Source organism: Chondrus crispus, genomic scaffold (assembly GCF_000350225.1).
Source record: "Chondrus crispus Stackhouse genomic scaffold, scaffold_69, whole genome shotgun sequence".
Lineage (NCBI taxonomy): Eukaryota > Rhodophyta > Florideophyceae > Gigartinales > Gigartinaceae > Chondrus > Chondrus crispus.
Window position 1 is genome coordinate 88,778 of NW_005178644.1, and position 14,040 is coordinate 102,817.

General features: G+C 51.3%; 1 protein-coding gene across 1 annotated transcript; it reads right to left on the reverse strand.

The window, feature by feature from the left end:
* Positions 1 to 5,538: 5,538 nt before the first annotated feature.
* Positions 5,539 to 6,258, reverse strand: CHC_T00007281001 (hypothetical protein). The gene has a single exon (XM_005710874.1). It carries the CDS (start codon positions 6,256 to 6,258, stop codon positions 5,539 to 5,541), a length of 720 nt encoding a protein of 239 aa, XP_005710931.1.
* Positions 6,259 to 14,040: the final 7,782 nt, after the last annotated feature.

The window sequence follows — 14,040 nt, forward strand, 5'->3', positions numbered from 1 at the left end:
ATGCAAAGTGGCTCATTCTGCAGACGCCTCTGCAGTTCAACGTCCGAAAGTCGGTCAAATGTGTTCGGGTATGTATGCTTTTGCATAATTTTTGCATCGATAATCGCTCGTATGGCGACTCTCTGCAAGGATGGCTGCGACGCGACGAATTTAGAACTGTGTACCGGGACACAGTCCGGTGGCACCGTTTGTATTGGCACGGAGAGGAAGCGAATGTGCTTGCACAAAAAGTGAAGACAGCGATTTACATCGGTCCGCGACAAGCAGATCAAAAAAACGCGAGAGCTTACTACGGGTTGTTAGAGATAAGGGCATAAGGAGGCCTCCGGTTTAGAGGCGTAAAGGCACTTTACTTCCCCTGCTTAGACTGCGCCAAAGCGTAGCGGTGCATACTTCGGCGTGAAAGTTCTTGCTTTCTAGCTGGGAGATGGAAGCCTCTCATGCGGGTTGTTGTACGCGTTCTAGATCATGGCAAATTCTTCTCGTCCACACTGAAAGGTGCAAGAAGGAGATCCGTCTCTTCGCGAAGCAGATGGAGCGAAAGGTCTCAAATGGGAGGAAAAGTTAGGACAGATTGCACGAACATATGTTGAAGATGCGCAATTTGTATTTTCAACGCTGTCGGGTGCTGCATGAAGCATTAAGACCAAGAAAGCCGTCAGTGATGTTACGAGCGCTGAAGGAGCTCTGTTCGATACTGTTGTCATAGATGAAGGCGCACAAGCAACTGAACCTTCGTGTCTAATTCCAATGGCCTTGGGTGCTAAACGATGCGTACTTGCCGGAGACCCTCAACAGCTTCCTGCCACTGTTTTATCGTCAGGCGCCGCTGGGCTTGCATATGGTCAATCACAACGAGAACGAGTATGTAAGGGGGGCCAGAATGCACATATGCTAGACACGCAGTACAGAATGCATCCAGACATGTCGTCGTTTTCTAGGCGCTATTTCTATCACGGTCGACTAGTTGACGATGAAAGTTTGCAAGGTGAGAACAGGGCACGCCCGTATCATCGTGATACGTTTTCATGGATATTGCAGATGGAGAGGAAAAGAGAAGCAGAGACGATCGGTCGATCTTCAATCGGTCAGAAGCTGAACTTGCCTCTTTGATATATACAAACTTTATGAAGACTTTTACCCTATGGATTCTCTTTTCTCTGATTTTGCCAAAGTCCACGCTTCTGTTTCAGGTTCGGGGGTTGTGACGCTTTACAAACGACCGATGGTGGGGAGGGAGAATGGAGCCGTAGTGGTTGGAGGATGTGAGCGGCTTGCCGGCAGAGGGGGAATCGAAATACCGCTCGTGCCCCGTCCAATGCCATCGACTACCATTTCCGTGTCATGGCTCCACATGCTTCTTGAAATCCACGAACAGCAGGAGGCCCCATTTCGCTCCGCTCGTGATTGCGAACGGCATGGACTTCGGAGGTTGAGGTATGTGCGGGAGGTAGAACCAATTCAGAAGATTCTCGTCGCTGTTGGGCCTCATGCAAAGCATCTCCCGCGGGGGGCTCTTTTGCTAATGGATTCGTACATGCGATCTTTGCTCGATGCGCTACTTGCACTACACCTTGACACCAGCAATCGATGTGCTGTAGACGACGAGGCAATCGCTGAAGTGCGAATTCGTTTGGATGAGACGATTGGTGCCTGTATTGAGGCAGTAAGAGAAATATCAAGGTAGCACTTCAAGGAGAAGGAATTGGCCTACCTGTGCGGAGTGGTAAAGTGTGTCGACGTTCTTGTTCGAAAGCACGCGACGATTCGAAGAGGGAGCTCAGAAATGGAAAAGCTGGATATAATATGTCGACATAGTCAAAGAACGCATTGCGGATGTCGATCCATGGAACGCACATTTAGTGACCAAGGAACGAGCCCAAGAAGAAGGCCAGCACCAACGAGATGTGAGCTCTGGTACTCAAGGTGAAGAGAAAGACAGAACGGAAAAAGGGGAAGAGCACTCTTAACAAATCTTGAAGATTCCTAACATGAATTTGCATTTGCGTCGTGGAAAGCGTATAACTATTCTTTTCTTTCATCATCGCATGTGGGTTCGTGATTACAATGCTCCAAGAACCCAGCTCGGGGCACAGATATACCAAGGCAAGGGCGGAGAAAGAGCACAATCGAAAAATTCTTGCAGCTGCCCGGTCCACTGTGCGCACTTTTTCGGATATTTTTGAAGCTGCGAAGAAGTACAGCTGTAACCCGCATCATTTTTCTTTGAGGTTCGCCACCGAGCAGCTGCCCTCCATCTCTTGCTGCACATGTAGCTCTGTGCTCGCCGAAGGACTGGTTGCTCTCCATGCTCTCACCCTCTTATCCGCATGGAATCGCACGGCCATGAAAAAGGACGCGTTTTACCACCAAGCCCGCAACTGGCTCCCAACCTGATGCAAGTCTTTATTCCTGGTGGGCTAATCGCTGATGACAATGAGTTCGGCACCCTCATCTCTGCATCGGTTGCGGAGGAATTCATTGCGAGAATTGGGGCTCCCACTGCTTCAATCCGCATGTTGTCAATTGGTCAGAATTCTACAAACGCCTTGCATCGTGCCGTAAAGGCCATATCCGAAACTGTCAAAATCCCTCAAGTCATTAGATACATTGGGGTCTGGCAGGTATCATCTTCCGAGACGTGGCTGGTTGCTGAACGCAGGAAACCTGTGTCTCTGCGTAGCCTCTTCTCGGATATTCGTGACGCCAACGTTGAATCCATAATCGCCCACTTGGCAAAGGAGCGCTTGAGGGAATTGCGAGTTCTCCACAGGGAACACAATCGACCTCACACCAACCTGCGACCAGAGAACTAACCAGAACCGACCTCACAGTAGCTGGGGTTATCCTGGTAGTGGAAGAGGAAGGGCCCGCGTAAAGAATGGCGGCCTAAATCGGAGGGGCGGATGAGGATCACGGTTTTTGTATGAAAGGGGTGGCCAAGAGCCCATGAAGCTTGCATTCGCAACTTTTCGTGCTGAAGGCACAGTCAAGAACCATTTTACTCAGTTACGCAGCTGTTTGCAATAGTACTTCTCTAGCCCTTGTAGCGTTTGCAAATTTGAGCCGAGACGGGATCTGCTCATTCCGTTTCGCCTTCGTCGTGGTCAAGCCTGTCCAAATCGGTTTCTACTTTGTGGAGTATGCGTAGTGCCCTACGCTCCATATCACGGTCACCGCATTCCCGTGCATCCCGAACGTTCTGTCTGGCTTTCCGCATCTGATCAAAGAGGGCAAGTGCATCCTCGTTCTCTCGAACGTTAAGCGTAGACTGGGGGTGCATTTGTCCAACAATCGACGACTGTATTGTTTTCGCGAGACCCGTCAGTCCCGTCGCCAGCAATGTCTGCTGCTCCACCCCCTGCTTCTGCAAGGCGAGCTGCTCTCTCATAAGGACCTCTTGGTTGTCAGCTCGCTTTCTTTTTGAACCAACCGTGCTGGGAAGTGCTGGCGATGCCAGACTTCCCGTCAGTGACATGACCCTGTCCACCTCCTCCAGTCCACCCTCTGATGCCGCCATGTCGTCGTCAAAAGTCTTGGATATCATATCAAAAAGGTCGTCGTCCATGGCACTGGTTCCACAGCAAAGGACCTCATGGATTATAAGCAACTTCTTCGATGTTGTATTGATAAGTCCTTTCTCGTTGTAGACAAACTCAATAAAATATTGGTCTCCAACTAACCTGATTTAGACCAGTTTTGATGTGCTGCAGTGTACTTGGGACGCAGCTTCTGGAATTCTGTTCGCAAAGATCCGCCGTTGTGCATTCGGGATGGGGGTAGCGACGGATCTATCTCCTCCAGATATCCGTGACCTTCAAAGGCCTGAATCGGGTTGAAATCACTGTCATTAAACCTCCTCGCAATGACTTCCGTCCAGGAAGAGAATCGCGTCATTCCAGCGTCCAGCTCAGAAGCTGTAAGGCCTCTTCTTGTTCGACGAAGAGCCTCCCTCCCCGTTGGCTCACGAAGCAATAAAAATAGTCGTGCAGCCTCGTTTAGAGTCAAAACGCGCACAGATCCATCTCCATCCCTTTTTCCGTTCGTGCCTGTTCTCGAAGGATGCCGAGACGCTCGGATTGCAGCTTGAGTTTCAAGCTGATCCAATGCCAAACTCGCATTATTGTTCCATTTCTTGGCATTTCCCCTATCGAAATGGATAAATTCAGAACAGTGCGCAGAGTTTTTCAGAAAAGAAGCGTAGGCTTCTTTGGTGCTGCTACTGCAATTCTGGTTTACGTGGGCTGTTAGCCTTGAACGACATCTCCTTTCGCCCCTGACCTGCGAATACCACATTCCGCACAAATCTTCTTAAGGCTTTCACCTTTCATGTTGTGGAAGAAATTAAACAAAAGTAAAAACCCGTCATCCGTTTGACTCGATGTTTCACCACCAGCTATATTGTGCGCAATTTTAGTTGCAGTGCCGGCGCTTTCTCCTTGCTCGTCTTGTTCCAACAAAGGATCCGTACCCTCGACAGGCAGTTGCTTTTCTTTGGACACCGAACCAATGTCCATCATCCAAATATTTTTTCGCAACAGTTTTGTCGGTGTTTGTTCGGGCGCTGAGGCGCGCGAAGCATTATTGCTCATCTTGGAAAGTGCTTCAAAATATTTTTCAAGGATGTAGCGGGACCCTGACACTTTTTGTGTCCTGCGAAAACGAAAACGGCGCCCCAAGTTTCTGGTAGTGGGTAAACCAAAAGCTCCTGATATCACGATGCGCTGTTGATTTTTCTTGTAGATGATCTGCTTTAACATTCGACCCGCGGTGCCAGATATTCGTCGCGACCTCAAATATTGACGAAAAGGGACAAATAGAGCTTGAAGCCCTGAGACGAAGAAAAGTAGCGTATTAGGTGACCAAAAGCGCGTGAAATGGAGTTGTAGAATGTGGGAGAAGTTGCAGAATGTAGGGAGAAGAGACAAAGATGAGATGGAAGCTATTAGAAGAAGAGGGAAGGCCTGTACGATGAACAAGGATGCGTGTAGTTGGGTAGCAAAACTTGGGGGAAAGGAAGAGAATTGGGTTTTGAGAAGTGCTAATGTCCAAACGCGAGAGAGTGGTCAAAATACAAACGCGGGAGAGTCGTATGGACACGAATATTGACGGCAGTGAAAGGTGTAGAGACCGAAGTGTCCTCGTTCGCACGGGCAACTGAAAGTTGTGCAGAGGCTGTGTACAACAACGGAGCGGGGTTTCAACACAAAATTTACGATTGCCCTAGCGGGCCTTGAAACCTAAGCAAAATTATGAGGGCGAGAATACCCATTAGAAGGCATCTCTGATGTTAATATTAACATTGCAGGGCACCAATAGACATGCAGCAAGTGTTTTCAAAGGAAGTTTTTTTCAGACAAACCAGTATGGGGAAGCCCTATAAGTTGGTCTACAGTATCGAACTGCCTTTGACGAAGATAAACGCGGCGCGCCATGATGCCCCAAATGTTCTCTTTTATATTGAGATCAGGCGACTTTGCCGGCCAATCTATAGTCCTTACACCCTTCTGAGCTAGCCATGAGCGCGTATATGTAGACCTATGGATAGAGGCCTATCTTGCTGGTAAACCCAATTGCCATTTCGCCATACATCTCCGCTGCGAAGGGAAGTAAAGCTTGGTCGAGTGTTGCACAGTACTTGCGAGAGTCTTGATTTCCATTTAAAAAGACCATCGGGGACACCCCGTACGGGGAAATACCTCCCCAAACCATGACTGATGCTCCTCCATTTTGTCTTTTTGAAAAAAACCTTTCATCTTTCCGTAGATCATGCCAATAGCATGCGTTTACGTCAGGGCCGTCGAGGTTGAACTTCTTTTCGTCACTAAAAATTACCTTGTTCCAAAAATGATCTCCTTTGCCAATAATGCGACGTACCCATTTCACTCTATTTTCGCGGTGTAGAGCAGTCATCATGGGTGCGGTTGTCATTTTTGTATACTTCAGGTGTGGAGTTGCGCTTAAATTTTGTTGAATTCTGCGCGCTCCTACAGGTAGTCCGAGGTCCTTTAGATCTTGAGCTGAAAAGTTTCCTGTGGATGCCTTTCGGATCATGGCTTTCTCTTGGCGAACGGTGAGCTTTTCACCAGTTACATGCGCACGAGCACGAGAGGTACGACTCGGATTCTTTAAAAAGCGCTGTATGGCTCCTACGGATCTTCCCAACTCCTTAGATATATCCCGTAAGGACGTTAGTTGATAGTGCAAGGCCAGGATCTGGCCCTTCTCGATGTCGCTAAGTGGCGGTCCTCTTGGCATTATGAATGCTAACTGCTCGCTCGCAGTGATGTAGAACGATGCTCAGGCCGACGGCTACAGAACTATATCCTTTATTGTTTTCAAAAGAAGAGTACGCGCCAATTGCCCGCACTTTTTGATACTGTACTCTATGGCGTTTCGCGTATTTATTTGCGTTTCGCAAAGGTTTTCTAAGATTGCGGTCCATGCTTTTATTGTAGAGCCAATCCGAGCCCGGAATCGGTCCCGCCGTGTGTTTTGCGATATCATACAGTGTGCTTTTTTATGATTTCGGCCTGCGTTGCTTGAAAACCCTTTCGACGATAGGTGTATTTATTTGCGTTCTGTATGCTGTGACGTCACGTTGACATGACTTCGCGGTATAGGGGACCCAACCCATTAGTGCTGCCCCGTGCGAGACCACTGTTGTTGGTGAAATGGGGGAGGCGGTTTGGGGAGCGTGCCGTTCCGTCGTGAGGGTCGGCCGAGTCGTGGCCCACCTTTTCCCCGCAGCGCCCATCACCCCCTCTCTTTTATTTCAACGTAATTCCTTCCAGAAGCGTCCACGCGTCCGGCCCGGATTCCGCCGGGCCGTCCGCGTGCGCTTCTCTAAAATTCAAATAAAATCTCGGACTACAGAATAAAATCTCCCTCTACAGTAGAATGCAATTTTTCCCTTAAAATATCTCACATGACCCCCTCGCCAGGGCAGCCCACGCGGCTGCCGTTGCACGTAAATATACTGGCCCCGCTCCCTCGCGTGACCGCTCTGGCCCCCCCTGCCATCGTCTCTCCACTTTTCCACCGAACCGCCTTTCTCTACGCGGTCTTCGCTGCACATTACTTCATCCGCTCCACCGCCGTCTTGCACAGACTACGCTCGCACCGCTTCTTTCTCGCGCCGCCTCCCGCACTTCAGCCTCAACTTCGGGCGGTGTGGTCCCCGCGTCGCCTGAACTTGTGGATTTTCACGTTTAGCGTCACCGTAGCCCCGGGTCGCGTGGTCTCGGCGTCTCCCGGGCCTCCGGCCGCTAATCGTTCAACGCTGTCTGAGCCTCAGGCCGCGTGGTCTCCGCGTCGCCTGAGCCTCCGTTTCTGGTTGTTCCCGTTCCGGGACTTCTTTGAAACGCGCCACGTTGCGAGCCACGCACGAGAGGTCTGTGGTCCTTCGGGCGGTACTCTCTGTGCGACATGGCTCGGACCAGGCAGACGGCGAGGGCTTCCACTGGCGGGAAGGTCTAACATCTTGCGCTTGGTAGCGAGGCCGCCTGCGTTCGTCTCGCGTCGCCTTTGCTTCAGGCCGCGTGGTTTCCGCGCCTCCTGAGCCTTCGGCCACGTTCGTTTCGTCGCGGAGAAATGAGCAAGCACCGTCTTACTCTATCTGGCAAACTGTAACCTCGAGTGTATTACGTCAGTTTTCGTGGACCAAGACGACTTACCATCCTCAACGGCTACTCCCGGGCCTGACTTCCAGTGAAAGCTTTCCAGAACCAGATCGAGAAACAAGTTGTGCATGCTTTCATCACCCTTTGGCTCGACAAACTCGTCATTTACGTGACGATCGCATCAACTGATCAAGCCTACGACCTGTGGCTCACATACAAGGCTGCATGCGGTCAGAGATTCACCAACTTACGCATGAATTATGCACTAATCCATTTGAATCATACGCTGCCGTAGTTCCAGTGTCTCACAGCCACATATACACCGACGCATCCTGCCTGTAGACGTCTCCTGTAGTCGTTCCGACCATTCCGCCACCTTCACAGCTCACAATGCCACCCCTTGCGTTACAGTAACTCCTATAGCATCGACGTTTCTTGATCGAACGGCCTCCTCTTTCCTCATTCCGCTAGAATTCACATTTCCCCCCTCCGTCGGACAACCTTGACTCCCGTTGATGTCTCATTTTGACTCTTTCTGCAACCCTCAACAACTCTTCTGACAGACTTTAAAAGGCGCAGAGAGTCCAATCCCAGCGAAGTTTCTCAACTACATCGTCTCTGTCCTCCTACTCCTCGTAGTTATCCCCGCACCAGTCCATGGGGCAATTTCCACATGCATCACATCTACATAAGATGTGCGGGTTTCTGAATAAAGGGGATTAAACGCCTTGCGTGGATATCCCGTCGACTGTAGCGTAAACCAGGCGACACTAGTGTGTACCGCGGGTGCTTTTGCCCGTACTACCGGCAGGGGCCGTAGTACTTCAATTCTCCTAAAGGCCACTTCCGTAGCCCTCCCAAGGCTGTTCCTCGGGCAACCAGAACCTGGTCGCCTACGTCAAATTGGCGTTGTGAGAGAACTGCCATCTTCTTGCTCTTTCTGTCCAACTGTTTAGCAGTTCTCGTCGCTCGGAGCGCGAGGGTCGCTAACAGTTTCAAGTTGCGCCCCTCAACGCCCCCCACCGGATTTGGTTCGACTCGGTCTGGGGTTACGAGGGCGGCTTCACTCCATAAATCATCTCGAACGGGGAGAACCCGTCGGACAGTCAACGCCGACGGTACCGGTAGAGAATCTGTTTCAACGCTGATTCCCATTTAGAGGTAGCGGCACCCTGACCTAATAGCGTCTTCCGAATTGAACGCTTGATGGGACTAACCATACGCTCCGTTTTTCCGTTGGACATCGGAGCATAGGCGAGAACCGGTTTCCATGAAATTCCCTGTTGTGCCATGAAGTTCTTCAACGCTGTCGCGCTGAAACATGTTGCGGTATCTGAGACTATAGTCCGAGGGGGACCAAACGAATGGATGATCTCCTCCTTCACGAACTTGACAACTTCCGCAGACGTAGCGGTCTCGGTTGCCCAAGCTAACGGCCAACCAGTCAGATGTTCGACCGCTATCAGGATGTAACGTTTTCCGTTCTTCGTCTTGGGAAGGGGTCCCGCAAAGTCTATCGAGAATGTCTCAAAGATCTGAGGGACTGGTATCACCGCCGTGCTCTTGTACGTCGGGATGGGCGCAGCCTTTTGGCAGCCTTCACATCCACGAATGTAGGCGTAGATATCACCATGAACTTCCGGCCACCAGTACCTCTCAAGGACGAACTGCTTCGTAGCTGTAGCGTCCCAGTGGCCAATGTCGTCATGCAGCGACCGCAATATCTTCAGTCGAGTCCCCCGAGAAGGGATTGTTCTGATCCCATTCTTCGTCCTGCGAAACAGCCTTCCGTTCCAGGCGAGGAACCGCCTGGAGTTCTTCTTGATTCTGCGCCTCTGCGCAGCATCTTGCTCGACCATCTCTTCGTCTTCGAGATAACGGTACGTGTCCCGCACATGAGGTTCCATGGCTTCCAGAATATCTCCTTTCGCAAAAGCGGCAGCACATACCAGGTCCCCCTCATCCTCCTCGCGCCTGTCATCGTCTTCTCGTAGACGCGAGAGAAAGTCAGCGGCACAATTCTTTCAGCCGGGCGGTAAAATATCTCGAATTCGTACTCCGCTAGGAAATCCAACCAACGGGCAAGTCTACCGTGGATGTCCTTCTTTTTGAACCCATACTGAAGCGCTTGGTGATCCGAAATCAACTTCAACTTTTGCGTTGAGAGCAAATACACCCGAAATTTCTTTAGCGCAAAGATCACCGCTAATGCTTCTCTCTTACAGGTGGAGTACTTCTTCTCAGTCTCCGTCATCGTCCTGCTGGCGTATTGTATCGGGTGAACCTTCTTGTCTTCCTTCTTCTGAGCCAAAACTGCTCCCACTGCCACGTTGGATGCATCTGTATCGACCACGAAGGGTTCGTCAAAGTTCGGGAGCGCCAACAGCGGAGGAGACGTCACCCTATTCTTCAACTCCTGGAAGGCGGTTCGCATCTCTTCCGTAAATTCAAATTCGACTTTGGTAGAAGTAGCAGCATGCAACGATGCAGATACTTCTGAGAACTTAGGGATAAATCGGCGGTAATACCCCGCTAGCCCAAGGAAGCTTCGTAACTCCGTCCTTGTGCGCGGCTCGGGGGTGTCCCAAATGATCGATGTCTTCTCGGGATCCACCTCAATCCCTTTCTTTCCCACGACGTGCCCCAATAGCCTGGTCTGTGATTGCGCGAAGGAACACTTCGCAAGCTTCAACTTCAATCCACTGGGAGCAATCAGCTCGAACACTTCAATTAAGTGGTCAACATGGACGTCTGTGGTATAAACCCGTGTACTCTAGTACTCTTTTTCGCGCGACTCGTGTACACGCGTATCTAGATTACACAAGCAGTCCGACGTACAGTACCAAGCTCCATGTACACCAGCCAAGCTCACTTTGATAACGACACGCTCACACGTGGACCTACCACCACAACTGTACACGTGTGCACCACGACCCGGCCCCACGACTTCTAGCCGTTAGATCTCGACTGCGATCTAGTAGTATATAGTGTCATTGGCGCTTGCGCCGGGTGGGTTTGGGGACAAGCAACCAAGGACCAAGGACGCAGTCTCGTTCTGGTTTTTGGGCAGACATTCGACTAACCCTTCCTCGTTCACGCTCTCTCGTTGTCTCTCGCTCGCACCATAGGACCGTCGTGGCCGCGTCGCGTGTTGCCTCCCCGCTTGCACGCACGGTTCGCTGGCCGTGTGTTAGCCCCGCTGGGTCGGGAGCACTGCGTCGTTCGCCCCTAGATTCCGAGGTTCGCGAGCACCCCTGGGTTTTACAGTCGCCCACCAGTCTTTACCACTTCCCCCGAGCTCCACGTACACGACCCCACCAACGACCCTTGTTTTAGCACGTGTTCCTCGGTTCGCGTCCTACTACACTGGTCTCCCGACTGTAGTGCAATGCGCCTGTCAGGCAGAGACCAAGGTCCGACGGTCCAACACAAACAACAACAACAAAAACAACAACTGCCACCGGCACAGCGCTAGGGAGTGTTCGAAGCTCCCTGTCCTCTTTAAGCGGGTTTGCGGCCCGCAGTAGCTCGGATCCCTGATAGAGGGGGGCAAAGAGAAGGGCCCAGCCCGGGATCGGTAAATGGTGGTAGAGACTTGTAAAGGCAACTGCTCGACGAGTTCGGAGGGGAGTCTAGGTAAACTTGGTCCGATGGGTCGTAAATCCAATGCTCGAAGAGCGCCTTGTACACCTTATACCCTTGATAAGGTCTTCGACGGGGACGTCGCAACGTAGCCCGTCGGGAAAGAAGAAAACGTAGCAGCGCTACAACATCGTACTGCCCGATGGCAAAGTACCAACACCGGATCGGTCGCAACCAGATTCCGATGGAACCAACGCTGAGAAAAGCACCACTGGTGCAACAACACAGAAGCCCGATGGCTAATGACGTCACGTTGCGGATGGCAATCCTACAAGGTGGGACCAACTCAAGATTAGGGGAAATTAGGATAGGGAAGTACAGGAAAAATGATAAGGAAAAAGGGGACCCCCGAGCGTACAGGATACCGTAGGCTAGAGTAGAAGGGAATGTCTTGTAATAGACGGGCCTCGACCAAGGCGATATCAAACTCTGGCAACTCGGGTTCGATAGGGAAATAAAGGGACAAGGAATGGGACCCCCGAACGCTGAAGGATGCCGTAGGCTTATGTAAAAGGGAGCGTCTTGGTAGAGACGGACTTCGACCAAGGCGACATTCAACTCCGGCAACTCGGGTTACCTTTACTGACTTGGTGGTCAGAGGGCTAAGGTATATATCGCCCCGCCGGAGCCACTACAGTAGCTCGCGGCGCTAGATCCTAGATCTAATCTAGTGTCAGCAAAATCAATGCCAACTAATTAACTAAATAAAATTAAATAATTAAAAATTAAAACTGTGCAATTATTCACACGTGTGTCCCCCAACCCGGACTACTTTTCATATCCAAATATTTTCCTTTCTTTTCACCCCCCTTTTCAGGTGCGTATTGCACTACACCGACCTAGAAGTGTACTTCCCTTTCCCTTTTCACGATTTCCTTCGTTCTACTTCGGTGGCAGTCTTCCCCTTCACCTCGTCCTTCCCCCGAGATGCCACCCGAGACCCGATCTGCCGCACGATCGGCAGCCGCCCGCGATGCGAAGAGAAGCGCTCGAAACAGCGAGCAATCTACTCGGGAACACGTCTACATGCGCGCCGGTTGACACGTTGGTGAGTTTCGAGATTCGCGATGATCTACGCGCAATGCTCGAGGGCACCATGGAATCGCCCCACGTCCTGCCGCTCATGTACCTCGATTTTCGTGAGCGGTTCAATTCGCTTGCATCAAGAGTTCCCGATCGACGTGAGCTAGAATCTCGTCTCAATTCTACGACGGAGAATCCCACCGGAAATCAAGACCTATTTCTATCCGTCCGCACAGCGCTACGCGAGATCCATGAAATCCTCGAGGCTCTACGTGAAAATTCTCAAGATCTACATCTTCAAGTTACAAGGAATGCCAACGAAGTCCGAGAAATCAGGGCCTTACTCGCGGCCATCATGTCCGGAAACACGATTATTCGTAACCGCCTGCGAATTATCGAGTTTTCGAGAATGCATGTTCGAGAAGAACCCGTCCCCCCGTCTCCTAATCATAATTCCCCAAATCGTGTACAAGAACAAGATCGACAGTCTCAAGCTCAAGCTGGTCGTGGTGCCAATGAACCTCCCGTCTCGCGCACTCTAGAGGAGTTCTTCCGCGAGTCGGCGGCCCAACGAATCAAGAACACTCGATAGGAGCCCATCAAGATGCCGTGACTGCGAAACTACACTCGCGACGGGCACCTGCACGGTCACTGGTGACTACTTGTGAGGCTCCAATGCCCTTGATGCCCGACCACGTGGGTCCGTCGCAATACATGGGCAAGACTCTCGAAGGCTCGTACTGTCCTGAGATCGCCCCACAACGGACCCTACTAGCCCCATTCACGATTGTGGTGTCCTACAGGCATTACCGGTTACGAGATACAGGAGCTACTCTTCACGTGACCAAGAGCGAGAGTGTCTACCGCGTAAAACGCAGATTCGACGCGCTATTCCCGTCATTCCAGCCATTCGACGGCACGAACCCTATCAAGCTCTTGCAGTTCCTCGCTTCGATTCGTCACGGCTTCAATGACCTACACGTTCCCGAAGGCCTACCCTCCCTCACGATTTCGTATTACCTCATGGGTTCCGCAAAAGATGTGTACACGAATCAAGTCTCTCCCGGAGTTCGCTCCTCGAATTCAGCTCTTGCTGGTTCGTGGCTGTTCGTGGTACACGCCCTAATCAAGCGTTATTTGCCCGATGAAGTGCTACAACGCGCTTATGAGAAGGTCACTGACGCGAGACAGAAGCCTGAAGAAGACGAGAGCAAGTTTGCCGATCGTTCAATTGCCGCTGCACGAGATTGTTGCAATGTATTCGAGGACCGCGAACTGGTGAATTACTACATTCGTGGAATGCTCCCTTTGACGCGTGATGCTGTGACCGAGGCAGTAAAGCAGCTACTCGTGAATGAACAAGGCGATATAACTGTTGCGCGCCGCGTTGCGCATGCCGCGAGTAACACGTTTCGAGCTCGTCGCACACAAAGTAATTCAAGCACGGTTTAACTCAAGTCCCGCTGTCACGTTATGACGATGCCAGAACCCGAGGACACCACCGGTCGTCATGTTCCCACGTCTTCATTTGTCCGAGATCCCACTCCAGGGCACATGACACAGGACCCGATGAACTACTGGGCAGATATGCGGTCCCAAGATCCCGAGTCCGCGTTACAAGTAGCCGCTAATCTCGAAGCCCTCTTATTTGCGGGCGATTCTCACGAACGCCGAAATTCTACCGCACCCGTCAGCCCTTCTACGGAGATCTCTCGAGCCCAATCGATAGATAATATTCGTGAGCTCGTACACA